The sequence below is a fragment of the Elephantulus edwardii genome, unplaced genomic scaffold (genome assembly GCF_000299155.1).
Source record: "Elephantulus edwardii isolate Elephantulus edwardi_28Jun2011 unplaced genomic scaffold, EleEdw1.0 scaffold00003, whole genome shotgun sequence".
In the NCBI taxonomy this organism is placed as follows: domain Eukaryota; kingdom Metazoa; phylum Chordata; class Mammalia; order Macroscelidea; family Macroscelididae; genus Elephantulus; species Elephantulus edwardii.
This window is the reverse complement of record NW_006399753.1, coordinates 38,916,634-38,933,845: the sequence shown is the minus strand read 5'-3', so window position 1 is coordinate 38,933,845 and position 17,212 is coordinate 38,916,634. Positions and strand designations below refer to the sequence as shown.

The 17,212-nt window shown below is 39.5% G+C and overlaps 1 protein-coding gene across 1 annotated transcript in view; it reads left to right on the top strand.

The window, feature by feature from the left end:
* The window catches only part of NALCN (sodium leak channel, non-selective), a 600,265-nt gene that overhangs the window by 500,227 nt on the left and 82,826 nt on the right, over positions 1-17,212 (top strand). The window contains exons 21-27 of the mRNA XM_006879390.1: positions 2,882-2,973; positions 3,082-3,204; positions 6,370-6,426; positions 6,645-6,765; positions 6,864-6,995; positions 10,951-11,118; positions 14,017-14,121. Coding sequence (XP_006879452.1) covers positions 2,882-2,973; positions 3,082-3,204; positions 6,370-6,426; positions 6,645-6,765; positions 6,864-6,995; positions 10,951-11,118; positions 14,017-14,121 — 798 coding nt within the window. The remainder of the gene's footprint in view (positions 1-2,881; positions 2,974-3,081; positions 3,205-6,369; positions 6,427-6,644; positions 6,766-6,863; positions 6,996-10,950; positions 11,119-14,016; positions 14,122-17,212) is intronic.

The following is a 17,212-nucleotide window of genomic DNA, read 5'->3' as shown; positions in this document are numbered from 1 at the left end:
TCAAGATCGTGCTGATTTGCAAAATAATGTGTCTCTAGTTAAGGTAGCTGAAAACTAGAGGATAGTCACTGCAATGGTTAAAAAAAAAAAAAGAACTTTTAGGCTAAAACCATAATATGAAAACTTCACAATTAAAAATTTCAAGCTTGGATGTCATTAGCCAATGGGTGTTAGTATGCTTAACTTACCATTAAGAAAATTGGAAAGTACATATTAAATAATTATCACAGTGAGCCCCCACTTAAAATATAGACCTTCAGTTAAATCTGGCTAACATGGCTAAGAAAGCAGAGTCTCAAATGGTCAAAGCCAAGGAGGCTTCACAAGAAGTTAGCAAAGCATTTGGAATTTATTTTTGTTCAACATTAACTTTATTTCTTTAAATTTTTTTGAGTTGTTTTGGATTTTGCACACTATAATTGCTTTCACTCTCTCTTACCTCTCTCTAATTATTATCAAGTCAGATCTGACTCATAGCTTATCCTCCAACAGGCTTTCATAGATTGTAAATCACAGGAAAAATTATCCATCCTTCTCCCTCAGAGCCATTGGTGAATTCTAACCATTACAGAAACCCAACTTTTGGGCTATTGTTGTTGTTATTGTTATGTGCCATTGAGTCACTTGTGATTCATAGTGACAACAGCCCTAAACTCTGCTCTGTCCTGTGTCAATCTCACTGACTCCGAAAGAAAAAATTGATGTGCCATAGCAAAATGTCATGAAATTTTGCTAATTTTGTAAGAAATGTCTCCTAATTTATTTTGTTCATAGGAGGAAAAAAATTTAAAGATTTCATTTTTTCCTATTTATTTCAAAGTATAGAAGATACATATTTCTATAAAAGTCTCCAAAGGGTTTCCTCAGCTATAATCTTTACAGGAGCAGATCCCCTGGTCTTTATCCTGCTTAGAGGATGTTTAAGTTCAAAACTCAAACTTGATGTTTAAGTGTTTCCCACAAAGGGTTCTTCTTTTACAGATAACACCTCCAAATTGAGACGTCCTTCCTTCACCTGCCTGTCTAAAATTAATATCCATGTTATCCATCATCACTGTTTCATTTTAAAGCTGAGCATCAAACATCTTCCAGTATACTTTTTTGATTTATTATCTCCTAGAAAAAATAGTTTAATGAAGCTGTTACTAAACTCTATCATCAAGTCAGACTGGCTCATAACAGATCCTCCATTGAGTTTCTAAGAATTTCACAAAAGAAGATTGGCCCTCTCCCTCCCATGGAACCACTAGTGTATTTGAACTACCAGAGAGGTGCAGCCTTTGCATTAACAGTGCTACTCCATACGGAATATGCCACCAGAGCTCCCTAGTTCCCTAAAAGGCTGTAGCATTAGAGATATCATTGCAAGTGTTAGATGGATCTTGGCAGAAAGCAGAAAGTACCAGAGGAATGTCTATCTCTGCTTCATTGACTATGCAAAGGCTTTTGACTGTGTGGATTATAACAAGCTATGGCTGACTCTGAGAAGACTGGGAATCCCAGAACATTTGATTGTGCTTATCCAAAACCTATACTTGGACCAAGAGGCAGTCGTCAGAACAGAGCAAGGACACTGCATGGTTCAAAATCCGGAAAGGTGTCTGCCAGGGATATATTCTGTCACCATACCTTTTTAATCTGTATGCAGAACAGATCATTCACAATGCTAGGCTGTACAAGGAGGAATGTGGCATCAGGATTGGAGGAAGATTCATCAGCAACCTGCGTTATGCAATTGACACACCCTGCTTGCTGAAACCCAAGAGGACCTGAAGCGCTTGCTGCAGAAGGTCGAGGACTGCAGCCTGCAATACAGTTTGAAGTTCAACATCAAGCAAAGAAAGATTATCACCACTGGGCCAATGGACAGCATCAGTATAAATGGTGAAGGCATTGAAATGGTTAACAGTTTTAGCTCGCTTGGCTCCACAGTCAACACTCTTGGTACCAGCAGCCAGGAAACTAAGAAATGAATTGCATTGGGAGATCAGCTGTCAGGTACCTCTCAAAAGTACAGAAAAGCTACAATTTCAGGCTGGAGACTAAGATGTGCCTGATCCAGGCTATAGTCTTCACAGTTACGTGCTATGCATCAGAGAATTGGACAGTGAATAGGGATGATAGACAGAGAATTGATACATTTGAGCTGTGGCACTGGAGAAGAGTATCAAATATCCCATGGACTGCTAGGAGAACAAACAGGTTCGTCCTGGAGAGCGTGAAGCCAGGCTGCTCATTGGAGTCAAGGATTCTGAAGCTTCGTCTGACATACTTGGGCATGTTGCAAGAAGGGACCAGTTCTTGTAGAGGGACATCATGTTTGGGAGAGTGGAGGGACAGCACAGGAGAGAGAAGGCCCTCGATGAGATGGATCAATACAGTGATTGGAGTAGTGGGAGTAGGGGTGTCAGAGACAATGAGGTTGGCACAGGATAGAGCAAGTTTACGGCTCTTTTACATAGGGTTACTATGAGTCACAAGCGACTCGATGGCACATAACAACAACATATATATTCTGCAGGAGCAGGATGGGCAATCTCTTCCTGTGCTATTAACTGCCTCTGCAAACCTGCTGGGGGGTCAGGTATGGGTCAGTTCTGATTCAATGGTGTATAATAACAACTATATACATATATATGTAATGTGTGTGTGTGTGTATGTGTGTGTGTGTATACATATATACACACACACACATATAGTTGAATTTTCTTGGTTATATACTTTACAACAACGTGGACAAACAATCTTTATGAGGTGACTGTGGTCTTTAAATATATATAAAATAAAGATACTGATTTTAATGTTTTTAAATGATAATTATCTTTGGCCTTAAGAAAGACAATACTCCCCTTGTAACATGCCCCTGTAAATTTCTTTCTAGCATTCCAACACAGTGAGATACCGAAATGCACAAAGAGAAGATAGTGAGATAAAGATGATCCAGGAAAAAAAGGAACAAGCGGAAATGAAAAGGTACAGATACTGCCATGCTCCAGGACTCTCATTTTAGAACAGCAACATTTCCCCACAATCTTACTTTTCTGCCCATCCTTCTCTGTTCCCACCCCCATCTCCTCTAAGGAAAGTTCAAGAAGAGGAACTGAGAGAGAACCACCCGTACTTTGACAAACCACTTTTCATCGTTGGCCGAGAGCACAGATTCAGAAACTTTTGCCGGGTGGTGGTCCGAGCACGCTTCAATGCGTAAGTGTCCTTAATTCCAGCCAGGTGTTTAGCCTGCACTGTGCAAACAGCAGGGGGAGGTTGTCATAAGAAGAAGGAGGAACGTGTAAATCCTAATGGGGTCACAAAATAAACTGTGGGCTAATTAATCATGCTGCTCCTCTTTGTGGAGTGGCAGGCCAGGTGGAAAACAAACAAAGGTTGCAATTAGTTAACATTTATAGAAAACGCTGGTTTGTAAAGCCCTTAGCAGCCATTTTTATCTGTTCATTTTTACAGTTGGATCTATACATTTTTATCATTGTTATTAATTCCATGCTTTTGACTGGAAATTCTGAAACAATAGTAGACTAAATGGCCTGGCAAAGAGAAGGCCCACCTTTTCTTTTAGATGTGTAGTTTCTTTATGGTCAAAGCATCCCAATTGGATTATTCTGATGTAATATCAAGAAGGCGGGAAAATGGTTACTTCTTTTGCTTTCAGCTGCTGTGGGAAGAATATCCAATAGTCATTGTTTCTATTCCAGTCAACAATGAAGAAATATATGAGAAACCATTGAAAGCAGGAGTGGTATCCACTTCCTAAATAACATGCCTCCAGAAACTCTATAAACTTTGATAAATGTTGATAGTTGTAAAGGGGATTCAGGCCTTTTGTGCATAGGGTTGCTATAAGTCATGCTCGACTTGAAGGCAATCAACAGCAACAACAACACTATAATATGGTAAACTACGTTGTTGTTGTTGTTAAGGATCTCTGATAGCCTGTTGTTGTGTAGCGTCAAGGCAGAACAGACCCATAGCTGAGCCTCCATCAGGTTTTCAAAGGTAGCAAATCACATGGGAGGAGATCACCCTTCTTTCTCCCATGGAACAGCTGGTAGTTTGGAACCACGTAACTTTAAGTTGATACCCAAATGGGCAATCTCCTCCTGTGCCATTTATTGCCTCTGAAGACCTACTGGAGGGTCAGCTGTGGGTCAATTCTGACTCAATGGTGCATAACAACGTAGGGAAAATGCTATTGTTAGTGGTCACTAACTCATAACAACCTCAGGTACAACACAACGAAATGTGGCCCAATCCTGTGCCATCCTCACAATCACTGCTGTGTTGCAATTCATTGAGCCAGCCTCTACGGCAGGTCATTTAAGCGAAGATCTTCTTCCTTTTGGTCATTATGAGGACTCTGTATTTGGAGTCCTCAAATGGTACAAATTACTAATACCCATAGCTGTTAACCAAAATGTTGGAAGTTCAAGTCCATCCAGAGGCGTGTCAGAAGGAAGTTAAGATTGTTGTTAAGTACCATTGAGTCAGAAGTGACTAGTAGCTGACCTTCCAGCTGTTTTTTAGTGGCAGTAAATCATAGGGGAGGAGATGGCATGTCTTTCTTACAAGGAGCAGCTGGTGAATTCCAGCCAACTCCTTTGGGTTGACAGTACAAAGCCTTATCACAAGCCAGCCAGAGCTTCCTCAGAACAAAGGTACTTCTGAAAAAAATCAGTTATAGAAAACCTTGTGGAGCACATCAGTCAGAATCGACTTAATAGCAACTGGTTTACTGATTAAACCAAGGCACACAATGGATGGAATGGAATTTTCGTCAAACATAACTTTAAGTAAATACCCTGAAGTCATTAAGCATCCCATAGGAATCATTAAAACTTTCCATTAGTTAGTTGGACCTCAAATTGATCTCTTTTGTTAGAAATTGGTAACATATGATAATCACTATCATAACATTTCAGGACTCGAGGAGACCCTGGGGGATCATTTGGAATCATTTGTATACCCCCTCCTGCAACAGAGGATAATACATTTAGGTCCATGGAGATTAAAAGCTTGGTTTAAGGATGTCAGTTAGTACATGAGTCTTTTAGGATTACCAGTCTATTGGGTTTTCTCCTGCCATTCTAGAAAGACTTTCACAATTTGAGGCACCTGGTAACAATCATTAAACACTTCCCTGAGTTTTCACAACAAAGTGAAGGCAGAAACTGGCAGTTTGGAAGCTGGGTTTTTCATCTGGTGTTATTCTACCAGCTGCCTTCAAGTGGATATGTAATTGCCAATTCTCCACTTCATTTAGTGTGCTGGAATTCTCCTTTTGTCAGTAATGTAGCTCAGGTTGAATACGACTGACAAAGATTGGGTGGTAATTGAGATGAGCCACAACTGAAAATTGGCCATGGCTTCTGCGAAATAAGAGTTGTTAGGTCCCTGTGCTAAGAAAGTCTATGTAAATTATTCCGCTACACTGCAGTTAAATACAGGGTGAAGAACGCTATTTAATTTATAGAGCATTTAATTAAATAATTATGGAGCATATCCTTGAGCTACCAAGAAGATCTTAGATGAGTGTCTTTAAGTTAAAGTCAAAGGTTAATGTTGTAAAATCCACTTCAGAAATTATCTGATGGTATTGCAAGATTTCAAATTCCATTTTTGAGGAATATAAACCTTTGGGGGGTTTTTAATAAGAATCAGCTGTAGGGGAGCTCTGGTGGCCTAGTGGCAAGAAGCTGCACTGCAACTCCAGAAGTGCGTGGTTTGAATCCACCAGATGCTCTGCTGGAGAAGGAGGAGCAATCTCCTCCTGTACCAGTCAGATATGATTTGAAGGTACACACACAAAATTATAAAATTTTTTTAAAAACCTGTAAATTATTTCAATAATGGTCTCTGTCTTCCACATGTAGTTAAGATATCTGATAATGATAGGCCATTTACAGAAGGCATAAAGGAGACTATAGGTAGTTGAAGTGTTTAAGAGAGCCTGGTGGTAAGAAACTGCACTGTAATCCCAAAGGCATGCAGTTCAAATCCACCAGCTGCTCCATGGAGAAAGATGGGCTTTTTCCTTCTGTGTGATTTACTGCCTCTGAAAACCCATTGGATGGTCAGCTATGGGTCAGTTCTGACTTAACAGTACACAACAATAATGCTGTGATGTAGTCTGTATAGAACTGTACAGATAACCCAAAGATGATACCTCCGTAGGGGTTCAAAGCTACTAGCAGATCCTCCAGAAAGGTGGGCATGTGATTTATTGCCTTCTAAAAACCTGCTTGATAGTCAGCTCAGTGTCAGAGTTGGTTCTGACTTGACAGCAATGAATATTGGTTTGATGCTCCAAGTTGTGGCATGCCTTGTATTACAGAATATGTCTATCCTCTCTTACAGATCTAAAACAGATCCTGTCACAGGGGCTGTGAAAAATACAAAGTATCATCAACTGTAGTAAGCATTACAAACTGTCTTCCATGCACATTTGAAATTTTCATATACATTCTGTGCTGTGGAAATTCCTTTTCTTCTGTTAATATTCACTGCTATGAAATAATGTGGTTGGGATTAAAATCATGTTAATCTTAGTTGTCACAGACAATCTTCATCATTACTCTTAGCAGCTTTTCCTACACTCTCCCTAATACTCAATTGTGTTTGGTCTTTGGCAGCGATTTGCTGGGATTGGTTACATACCTGGACTGGGTCATGATCATTGTGACCATCTGCTCCTGCATTTCCATGATGTTTGAATCCCCTTTCCGGAGAGTGATGCATGCACCTACTTTGCAGGTACAGCTGCTAAATCTTAGCCCATGGATTAGAAGGAAAACATTGACCTTCCTTTTTCCACTTGTTTTGACCAAAGTGACTTTTTTGCCCATTTTCAGATTGCTGAGTATGTATTTGTGATATTCATGAGCATTGAGCTTAATCTGAAGATTATGGCAGATGGCTTATTTTTCACTCCCACTGCTGTCATCAGAGACTTTGGTGGTGTAATGGACATATTTATATACCTGGTAAGTCTTCGGCTCTTTCCTAAGGATCAAATGTAAATGATTTTGTAAAACCTTCTGCATTTCAAAGGGAGCCTTTTGGCACTAGAGATATGTGGGTCAGAGAGGTTTAGGTATTTGAGAATTTAAGCAGAATAGTAAATTAGTTGCAAATGAGTAATAGCATACAAGACACAAATTGAAAGTATTCATTGAATGGTTATATAGATCAAATATAGCAACTATAGTTTTATGTATGAATGAAGCATAAGCTCTCCTTTTCATTGCCATCCAATCAGAACTGTCTCATAACTGAGCCTCCAGCAGGTTTTCAGAAGTTGTAAATCACACAGGTAATTGCTCATCTTTTTTCCAAGGAGTCACTGCTAAAGCTTCACCACCTTTGTGTTAGCAGTAACTCCCTGCAGACTACACCACAAACTAATGAATATAGCTTGCATCCCACAGTTTATGTGGCTCTTACTGTAAAAAGCAAAACAACACAAAAGGCCCAGTATCATGTAATTACCATTTCTCATATTACCGATTATCATATAATTACCAATTATCATATAATTGATTGGCAGATTCATTTTTGTTAGGTGCAGTCAAGTCTCGTGTGATGGAGTGGAACTGCCCATATGGTTTTCTTCACTGTAATCTTCATGGGCTCAGGTCACCAGGTTTATCTCCCAGAGCCACCAAGTGGATGGGCTTAACACACCAGTCTTCTTGTTCCTAGTCCAGGGCTTAACCACTGCACCACCAGGGCTCTGCCCTTATTGTTAAAAGCAGACTAATCCCTTCAGATACTTAGCTTTAACAGATGACCATTCAGCCTAAACCAATGGTGAGGCTATAGAAAAGCTTATTTGTTGTTGTTAGGTGCCATTAAGTCGAGTACAACTCATAGTATCCCTATGAACAAAAAATCTGAACCTAGTCCTATCCTGCACCACCTTCACACTTCCTGACACACAAGAGCCCATTGAAGCAGTCACCATGTCATTCTACCTGGTTGAGGGTCTTCCTCTCCTTTGCTGACCCTCCACCCTTCCCAACATCATGTGTCTCTTTAAATAATAGCACCTCCTAGCAATATGTCCAAAGTATGTGAGGTGAAGCCTCACCATTCTTGACTCCAAAGAGCACTTTGGCTGCACCCTCTCCAAAATGTATCTATTCATTCTCTTGGCTGTCCATGGATTGTTCAGTGCTCTTCTCCAACACCACAGCTCAAAGGCATCAATTCTTTTTCTGCCATGCTTATTCATTGTCCAGGTCTTGGATGCATAGCTAGTAATCAGAAAGACTATGGCCTGAATCAGATGCACCTTGCTCCTCAAACTAACATCACTAATCCTTAATAATTTGGAAAGGTCTCTAACTGCAGATTTTCCCAGTGCAATGTAGCACCTTATTTCCTGACTGCTTGTACCACAGGTATTAATTTTGGATCCAAGTAAGATGAAGTTGTTGACAGTTTCAATTTCTTCTCCATCCATCAAGACACTGCCTACTGGTCTAGTAATAAGCATCTTTATCTTCTTGATAGTGAGACATAATTCATACTGAAGTCAGCATTCCTTGATCTTCTGCAACAAGTGCTTCAAGCCATCCTCACTTTCAGCAAGCAAGGTTCTGTCATTTGCTTAACACAGGTTATTAATGAGTCAGCCTCCAATCCTGAAGCCACATTCCTTTTCATAGAGTCCACCTTCTCAGATAATTTGCTTAGCATATAGGTTGAACAGGCCAACTCCAGATCATGCAGTGCTGCCCTGCTCCATTTGCACAACAGCCTCATGAACCAAATATAAGTCACAATCAAGTATTATAGGATTCCCATTCTTCTCAATGTCAGTCACAACTTGTTATGATCCACACAGTCAAACAGAAGTGTGGTATTGCATTAATAGGCAAAAAGCCAATTTTAAGTTCTATCCTAAAATACAATGTTGTGAATGATGGGATAATATCCATATGCATACCAGAAAAACCAGTTAACATGACTATTATTCAAGTACATGCTCCTACATTTAGTACCAAAGAGGAAGAAATTGAGAATTTTTATCAATTTTTGCAGTCTGAAATTGACAGAACATGCAATCAGGGTCCGTTAATGATGATGACTGGAATACAGAAGTAGGAAATAATGAAGATGGAACAGTGGTTGGAAAATATGGGCTTGGTGATAGAAATAAGGCTGGAATTAGAAGGATTTAATTTTGTATTTGCAATGATTTATTCATTGCAAATACTTTTTCTAAAAGACACAAAAGACAACTTTACATAGGGATTTCATCTGATGGGCTGCATAGGAATCAGATTGAATACATTTGTAGAAGAAATAATTGGAGAAGCTCAGTATCAGCAGTCAAAACTAGGCAGAGGCATACTGTGGGTCAGATTATCAATTACTCATATGTAAGTTCAAATTGAGGCCAAAGAAAATGAAAATAAAGCCAGTGTGTGTGTGTGTGTGTGTGTGTGTGTGTGTGTGTGTGTGTGTGTGTGTGTTGTTGTTGTTGTTGTTGTTATTGTTGTTGTTATGGGCTGTCAAGTCACCTATGACTCATAGTGAGTATGACTCATAGTACAACAGCCTTAAACCCTGCTCCAGCCTGTGCCAATCTCATTGTTACTAACACACCAACTCCCATTACCCGAGTAACTGAATCAATCCATATCACTGAGGGTCTTTATCTCTTGTGCTGTCTCTTTACCTTCTCAAGCATGATATCCCTCTCCAAGGACTGGTCCCTCATTGCAAAATGTCCTAAGTATATCAGATGAAGCTTCAGAATCCTTGCCTCCAAGGAATAGCCTGGTTTTGCCCTCTCCAGGACAAACCTGTTCATTCTCTTAGCAGTCCATGGTATATTCAATACTCTTTTCCAACAAGGCAGCTCAAAGGCATCAGTTCTCCATCTATTATCCCTCCTTATTGTCTAGCTCTCCGATGCATAGCAGGTGATTGCTGTATCAGGCACACCTTATTTTCTAGACTAGCGTCATTGCTCTTCAGTACTCTGGAGAGGTCTCTGACAGCTACTTTCTCAATGTAATAGATCTTTTCATTCTGGTAGCTTAGGGGTAAGGATTTGCACTGGTGACCTAAAAATATGTGATTTGAATCCATCAGTTGCTCAAGAGAAAGATGGGCAGTCTCTTCTCATGTGATTTATAACCTCTGAAAACCTGCTGGAGGGCTAACTATGCATCAGTTCCAACTTGATAGTGCATAACAACACATATATGTATTTAATGGATGAATACGTAAAAGAATAAAAATGGTTTAAGTTCATTAAGAAAGTTAGTAAATATCAGGTTTTGTATTCTTGATAAAAAGAATTCCAAACCTATTAACATCAGCTGCACATCTAGCAAGTAAGTAAACTGAAGGGGGAGAATTCAGTGATGCCCACACACACGCACAGTCTGAGCCACCTGTGTCATATTCTGTGCATGTTGCTGCTTGCTTTTCCTTGTATCCTTTAAAAGCTCCAGTTTGAATTCATCGTTTAGACTTGTTATTATGTACCATCGATCAGAACCGACTCATAGCTGAACTCGAGCTGGTTTTCAGAGGTTGTAAATCCGCAAGAGGAGATTGCCTGTCTTCTTCCTGCAGAGTGGCTGGTGAATTCAAATTGCCTGCCTTTGGGTTCGCAGCACAACTCTTAACTGACTAGGTCACAACAGCCTCGGTAGTTTAAACTCAGGATGCCTGTTCATTAGAGATTATCCTTAAGAACAGGCAAATGAGGGGCAATCTCCTCCTGTTAAGATTTACAGCCCCAGAAACCTAATGTTGGGTGGCTGTAAGGGGGAATGGCAGTGATTTAGAGTTTTGTGTATACTTAATAATAACTGGAATCTCGGCCAAATAGAAAGTTGTAGCAAGTTAGTGCTCAGATAATGTAGATAGTAGGTGGTAAAGGGAACTAATCCAAGATTTTTTTTTTCTCTCCTCCAGGTGAGCTTGATATTTCTTTGCTGGATGCCTCAAAATGTGCCTGCTGAATCAGGAGCCCAACTCCTCATGGTTTTGCGCTGTCTAAGACCCCTGAGGATATTCAAACTGGTGCCCCAGATGAGGAAGGTTGTTCGAGAACTTTTCAGTGGCTTCAAGGAAATTTTTTTGGTATGTTTTACCCCCTCGCTTATAGAGATAGTGAAGAGTAAAGTGAGTCTTGCTTCTCAAGATAAGTCTACAATGATATTAATTGTCATAGGTTATTGAGGCACCAGCAAAAAGACACACTTTCTTGAATTTCACCCACAGAAACGTCTGGTTCCTCAGGACATTTAATTCAATGAACATTTTCTTTTCTGGGCATAGATAGCAAGTTTATTTGGTGGATGGTGCTGGCAAGTATTATTCGAGAGCTACAAGATGGAAAAGGAGCTGTGACAGCCTAGGCGGCTCTCAGGGCTACATACAGTCTCACACAGAAGGCACGGGCTCTGAGGACACAGGAAGGGCTGCCTTCCGCCATTCAGCACCATTCGGACGAGCTCTTCACAGTTAATACAACCATTGCAGTCCTCATGCCCTGCCACCAGCATCTCTACTTCTTCCTCTGTCATGCTGTCACACAGTGTGACAAGGACATGCCCGATTTTAGTGCCCATGACACTGCCATTCCCTTCCTTGTCAAACACCCAAAGGCCTTCAGCATAGTCCTCATAGGTGCCCTGGTCCTTGTTCTTGGCCACAGTCTGCAGCATGGGCAGGAAGTGCTCAAAATCCAGGACCTTCACATTCATTTCATCACTCTTGGGGTTTCCCAGGACCTTGAGCACCTCAGCGTTGATGGGGTTCTGGCCCAGGGCTCTTATTACATCTCCACACTGACTGTACAGGATCTTTCCATCACCTGTTCGGTCAAACAACTGGAAGGCCTCCTTAAATTCTGTGGTCTGGTCCTCGGTGAGGTCACACATCTTGAGCGCTCAGGTATCAGGACCTTTTCCTGCAGTAATGGCCTCAATAAACATTTTTAAGAAATTAAAAGCAAAGCGTGCTGCAAAGCACAATGAAAGGAGAATCCAGAAAGATAATATCTGCTAACTCTTTAATGCCTGACCTGTGACTGTAATTTCTACTAAGAATGTAAGCTTTCCTCTCTGGAGGTGAAGGATAAGAGGAGCTCTGTCTGGTGGTGCGGTCCACAGGGAGTTGAGCTGCTGACACAAAAGGCAGGTCCTCTCTAGCAGTTTGAAATCACCAGAACTCCTGGAGTGACAGATGCACTGTCTTCTCCCATGTGATTTTTTTAGCATCTGAAAATCACCTGGAGGGTCAGTTAGGAATTTGTTCCAACTTGACAGCAATTTAGATTTTCTGAGACTTCACAAATGTCAGTAATAATGAATGGTTTGGGCTCATACTTTCATTTTGTTTGTCCTCTAAAACACAGAGCATAGGAATTGGCTCTAAATCTTTGGAGTGCTAACATAGAACAACTTCCAAGGATAACATTCAAGAATGTTGTACTATCGGGTCAGAACTGATCAATAGGTTGCTATTGTGGGTTTTTATATATGGTTCAAATCTACCGATTGCTCTGTGAGAGAAAGATGAACCATCTCCTCTTGGAGATTTACTGCCTCTGAAAACCCAAACTAGAGGGTCAGCTATGTTGAGAACCGACTTGACAGTTCTCAACAAAAACAACAAATCGCACAGGAGGAGATGGCCTTTGTTTCTCTGATGGAATGACTAGTGGATTTGAACAGTATGCCTTAGCGTTGGCAGTGCAACCCCTTACCACTATAAATCACTGGAGCTCCCTAACTTTCAGATATACTCTGCTCACAGTAAGCTCAACAAACAAGCATGAATACTTACAAATGTGATTGTGAGTCTTCTAGGGACAGGTTTATAGATAAAAAGGAAAGTAAGAGGTACATTAATTCCAATCTGTTATCCTCTCTTTGCTTTACAAAGGAGTGATCAGGATTCTATTCATTATTAGTGAGTCCTCTTTTTGCAGGAAAAAACGTGAATTTATTTACATAAGCTTCTTTTAAATCTTGTGTTATAGAACCATACCCAGAGGTATAAAATAGCTGTACTTGCAGTAGATTAATAAATTGTGAATTATTTTGAAGACAGTTTGTGATATTATTAGAAGCTTGGAGATGCTCAAGTTGAAAATATAATATATGTTAACATATGTAATTTCATATACATAAAAATGTATATATACATGTATGCTATACATAGACATATATACATATCTACACACACACACACACACACACACACACACACACACACACACACTTTGTCTTTGCCAATGACATTAAACTCTGACTTTCTCCAGTTTTAATTGAAGGAATTTCACACAATATCTAATGTCTATGCTAATGACTGCTGATCAATTCTAAAAGAGAATATATTTGTTTCTCTTTAAGTGATGCTTCTGTGTAGTGTTCGTGTACTAAAGATATATTTAGATTGTTCAGCTTCTACAGTTTGATGATTTGCTCAGTATTTTTACCCTTTATCCCTTTTCTTGCCTAAGATGAGTCAGCCAGCAGAGGGCGCACGAGTAAGTTAACATCTATTTTCGCCACTGGGCACATCACATCTATAATGATGGGAAAGCAGTGCCAGTCATCTGTACCTCTATTCTGTGCTCTGCTAAGAGTGATGTGAATCCATTTTGAGGAGAATAGAATTATTGAAAAATTTCTTTTGGTTCTATTAATAAAATAGGGCAACCTGTTGATTTTAAAATCAGAAAGAAAAAAAAAATCAATACATTTTCCCCCCTTACATGAAAACCACATGCTTTTACTTTAAAAAGCAAAACTCTTTGTTTTCTTTAGATGACATTTCAGTAAGGCTCATTGAATGATCTATAATAAAAAAGTGAATGATCATGAAAAGACCACAGATATCTTCTAACATTTAAAATGTTATGTTCGTGTCATTGTTAAACTTGAAATTACTGCTCTTTGTTTTGTGTTTTGTGTTATTGTTTTTGTTTGTTTTTAACAAGACCTTTTGCATTTCATCAATTCATTTCAGGTCTCCATCCTTCTGTTAACATTAATGCTTGTTTTTGCAAGCTTTGGAGTTCAACTTTTTGCTGGAAAATTGGCAAAGTGCAATGATCCCAACATTATTAGAAGGGTAAGATGGTTCTTTCTGTCTTTTGGAATAAAAATTCAGGTGTGTTGAGTACCAAGGTCCCTTTGAGGATGCCCTAACAAAACCTTCCCATGAACCTTTTTCTCTTAAAAGCATGAAGTATGTCTCTTCTGGATAGCTCGGGTTTATAAGGTTAAAAGCACATCACAGAGAATTCTATTGTTCCTTCTTATTCTAGTGTCAATCCACTGTCGACATCTTCAGCACAGCCACTGAAGATTCCAGATATTTATAGCTGTGAGCTTCAGAAACTTTCCTTTCAGGTCTTTCTTAGGAAAGACCTCACCCTGCCTCTATTGTCACTTAAGACTCGAATCAGCAAACAGCCCCTTGTGAAAATGTACAAAGGCAAAGTTTGTCTTTCACACTCCTGTTCCTACTTTTTTAGTCTCCATTTTCAACATTCTTCTCATTAGGAAATAAGTACCCTCACATTGGCTTCCAGATGCCAAGAATCTTCTCCATTATGACACTGAACCAGGACTTCAGTAGAGGCTTAAGCTTAAAAATGTTCTGTGTGACCTTTCTCTTTCTATGTCTGCAGTGTTAGTAAGGAGGGGATAGCTTCTGTAACAACCTAATACTGATGTGGCTTAAAACAATGAAATATATACAACACATCTTGAATAGGTTACACAGCTAAACTAGGTGCCTGGATTCTTTCTGTCTAGTGGATCCATCCTTCAATGTGTCTTCAAACTTCTCTGTTGAGTTGGCAGAAAAAGCTCATAGACTCATTCCTGTCTTTGAGGGCTGTGGGCTAAGCCTGTCAGTGCCACTCATTGCTTCTCCCTACATGTATTTGGATAAAATATGGTGTCACTATAATGGAAGGAAGCTGGAAAATGTGGTCTGGGTGTGTGCTGTGGAGAAAGGGGAACACAGCTTTGTTAATTATTACCCAATCTCAGCCACATCATATAATGTCCCAGTCCCTGTGGATCTTGGCCTATATTAAAAGTAGGTTTATGACACAAAACAACACTGATGACAAATTTTGTCTTACATTTTAAAAAAGCTTCAAATGAAGTAAAAAATGTATGCTTCTAGAAAACCTAATAGAACTGCACTATAATATTGATATTGAGTTGATCCAATGGGCTCTAATAATCACAATATTACATGTTTCCATAAAACATGGCTACTTAATATGGATTTTATGTAAGCCTGAAAAGTTCTACAATTTTTGGCTTCCAGTTACTTTAAACATGTTGCTAGGTGAGGCTATTCTTTCGAAAGGGACATCATGCTTAGAAAGGTGGCAGGTCAGTGAAAGAGAGGAAGACTGTCAAAAGATTGATGCACTGACTGTAGTAATGGGTGCATGTGTGTCAGAGGTGATGAGGATGACACAGGATAGGGCAGGGACCAGCCTGTTGTTCATAGGGTGGTTAGGAGTCATTCTCAGCTCAACAGCACCTAACAATAACAATTGCACAACTTGTTTTCTAATGGTAATATATTGTTAGATAACATTGCTGTCTATCAATTGAATTAATGAGGATTTCAGGAAGTGACAGTCTAAGAAACATACTTAGGTTTGATAAATCTTATGCTATTTTTACAAATTACCATGTAAGTTGCTGTGTCTTGCAACTAGCCTCACTAAAGGTTTCAGGACCCCTGAGCAGACACAACAAGGAGCTTGGTATCAAGGGCACAGGGCACCAAATATGTGAATGAAGGAAGTAATAAATAACTGTGCGTTTAGTCCTCAAGAGTTATTTTAGATCCATAATGAAAAGAGGTCAGAGAGATAATCACAACATTTCAAGATGAAGCCTAGTAGGAGTCTTGGATGACTCAGTATATTAATAACAGCTTCAAAGCATTGTGATTTTATGTTAACTCTTCATACTCTGCCCAAGTTAGAAATTGCTGATGTGTATAGAAAACAGAGAACAAAAATAAAAGGAAACAGAACATGGAGGAAGTGAGGTTGGAGCTGCTGAACAAGGTTTATGAAGGGCTAAGCAAACAGCTGTGATAGACTGTATCCACATCAAGCAGAATAATTGAAAAGGAATTTACATAATGAGAAATGGTCTAAGCCTTTACAACAAGACAGGCTATTTTCTAAACTCACTGTAAGGAACTAAGGCTAAGAATGCCTCACGGATTAAAGATGGATATGTCTATTCCAGAACGTAACCTCATCTTTTGTGAAGGAGCAGCTAATTCAAGTAAAAGAGGGAATTGGGTGCTCCAACATTTGGGTCATACACTTAAATGATAAGGGAATTTAAGTTGTAAGTTGTTAAGTAACAGCTATGTACAAGTTGTGGTTTGAGAAATACAATAATGACAAGATCACTGTTACTGCTTTTGCATTGTTTCCCATCCAATTAGATTGTGTGTTTCATGTTCAAAAAATTTTAGCTTAAAGTCACATGTGAAAAGAGCAAAAAGGGAAGCAGAAATAATATATGATCTGACGTCAGTTGTGAGAATTATTCCTTCTGACTGTGGGTGCAGGATTTAAGACGAACAGAAACAAACCTTCTAAGAAGAAGAAACAGCAAGAAGAAAGACATAAAACATGTGCAGAAGAGAGAGAACAAAACAAGAGGCAGAGATTGTGGACTTTGGAGTCAGATTTGACTCTTCCTTTAGATTGTTATGTCTGGTTACTTCATCCTGACCCATTTCCTCATCTATAGCACATTTCACACAGTGATATGATGAAGATTAAAAAACCTGCCTTGTACAATACCTACCCCAATGTCTTATAGTAAATGTTCATTTCACTTCTCTCATGCAGAAAACAACTTTAAAATGAGACTAGAAATGTAAATCACTGAGAGATCACAAAAGCTCTCGAATACCAGATTTCTTTTTGTTATTATGCACCCTTGAGTGGAAACTGACTCATAGATGATCCGCCAGTAGATTTGCAGAAGCAGTAAATCACATGGGAGGAGAGTGTCCATCCTTCTCCTGCAGAGCAGCTGGTAAATTCAAATGCATGCCTTCAGGAGTACAGAGCAGGTTCTTACCACAGGGCCACCAGAGTTCCTAATTGCAGACTCTGGAGTTCAAAATTTTTTTGATGGAAAATGAAAAGCTATTGAAG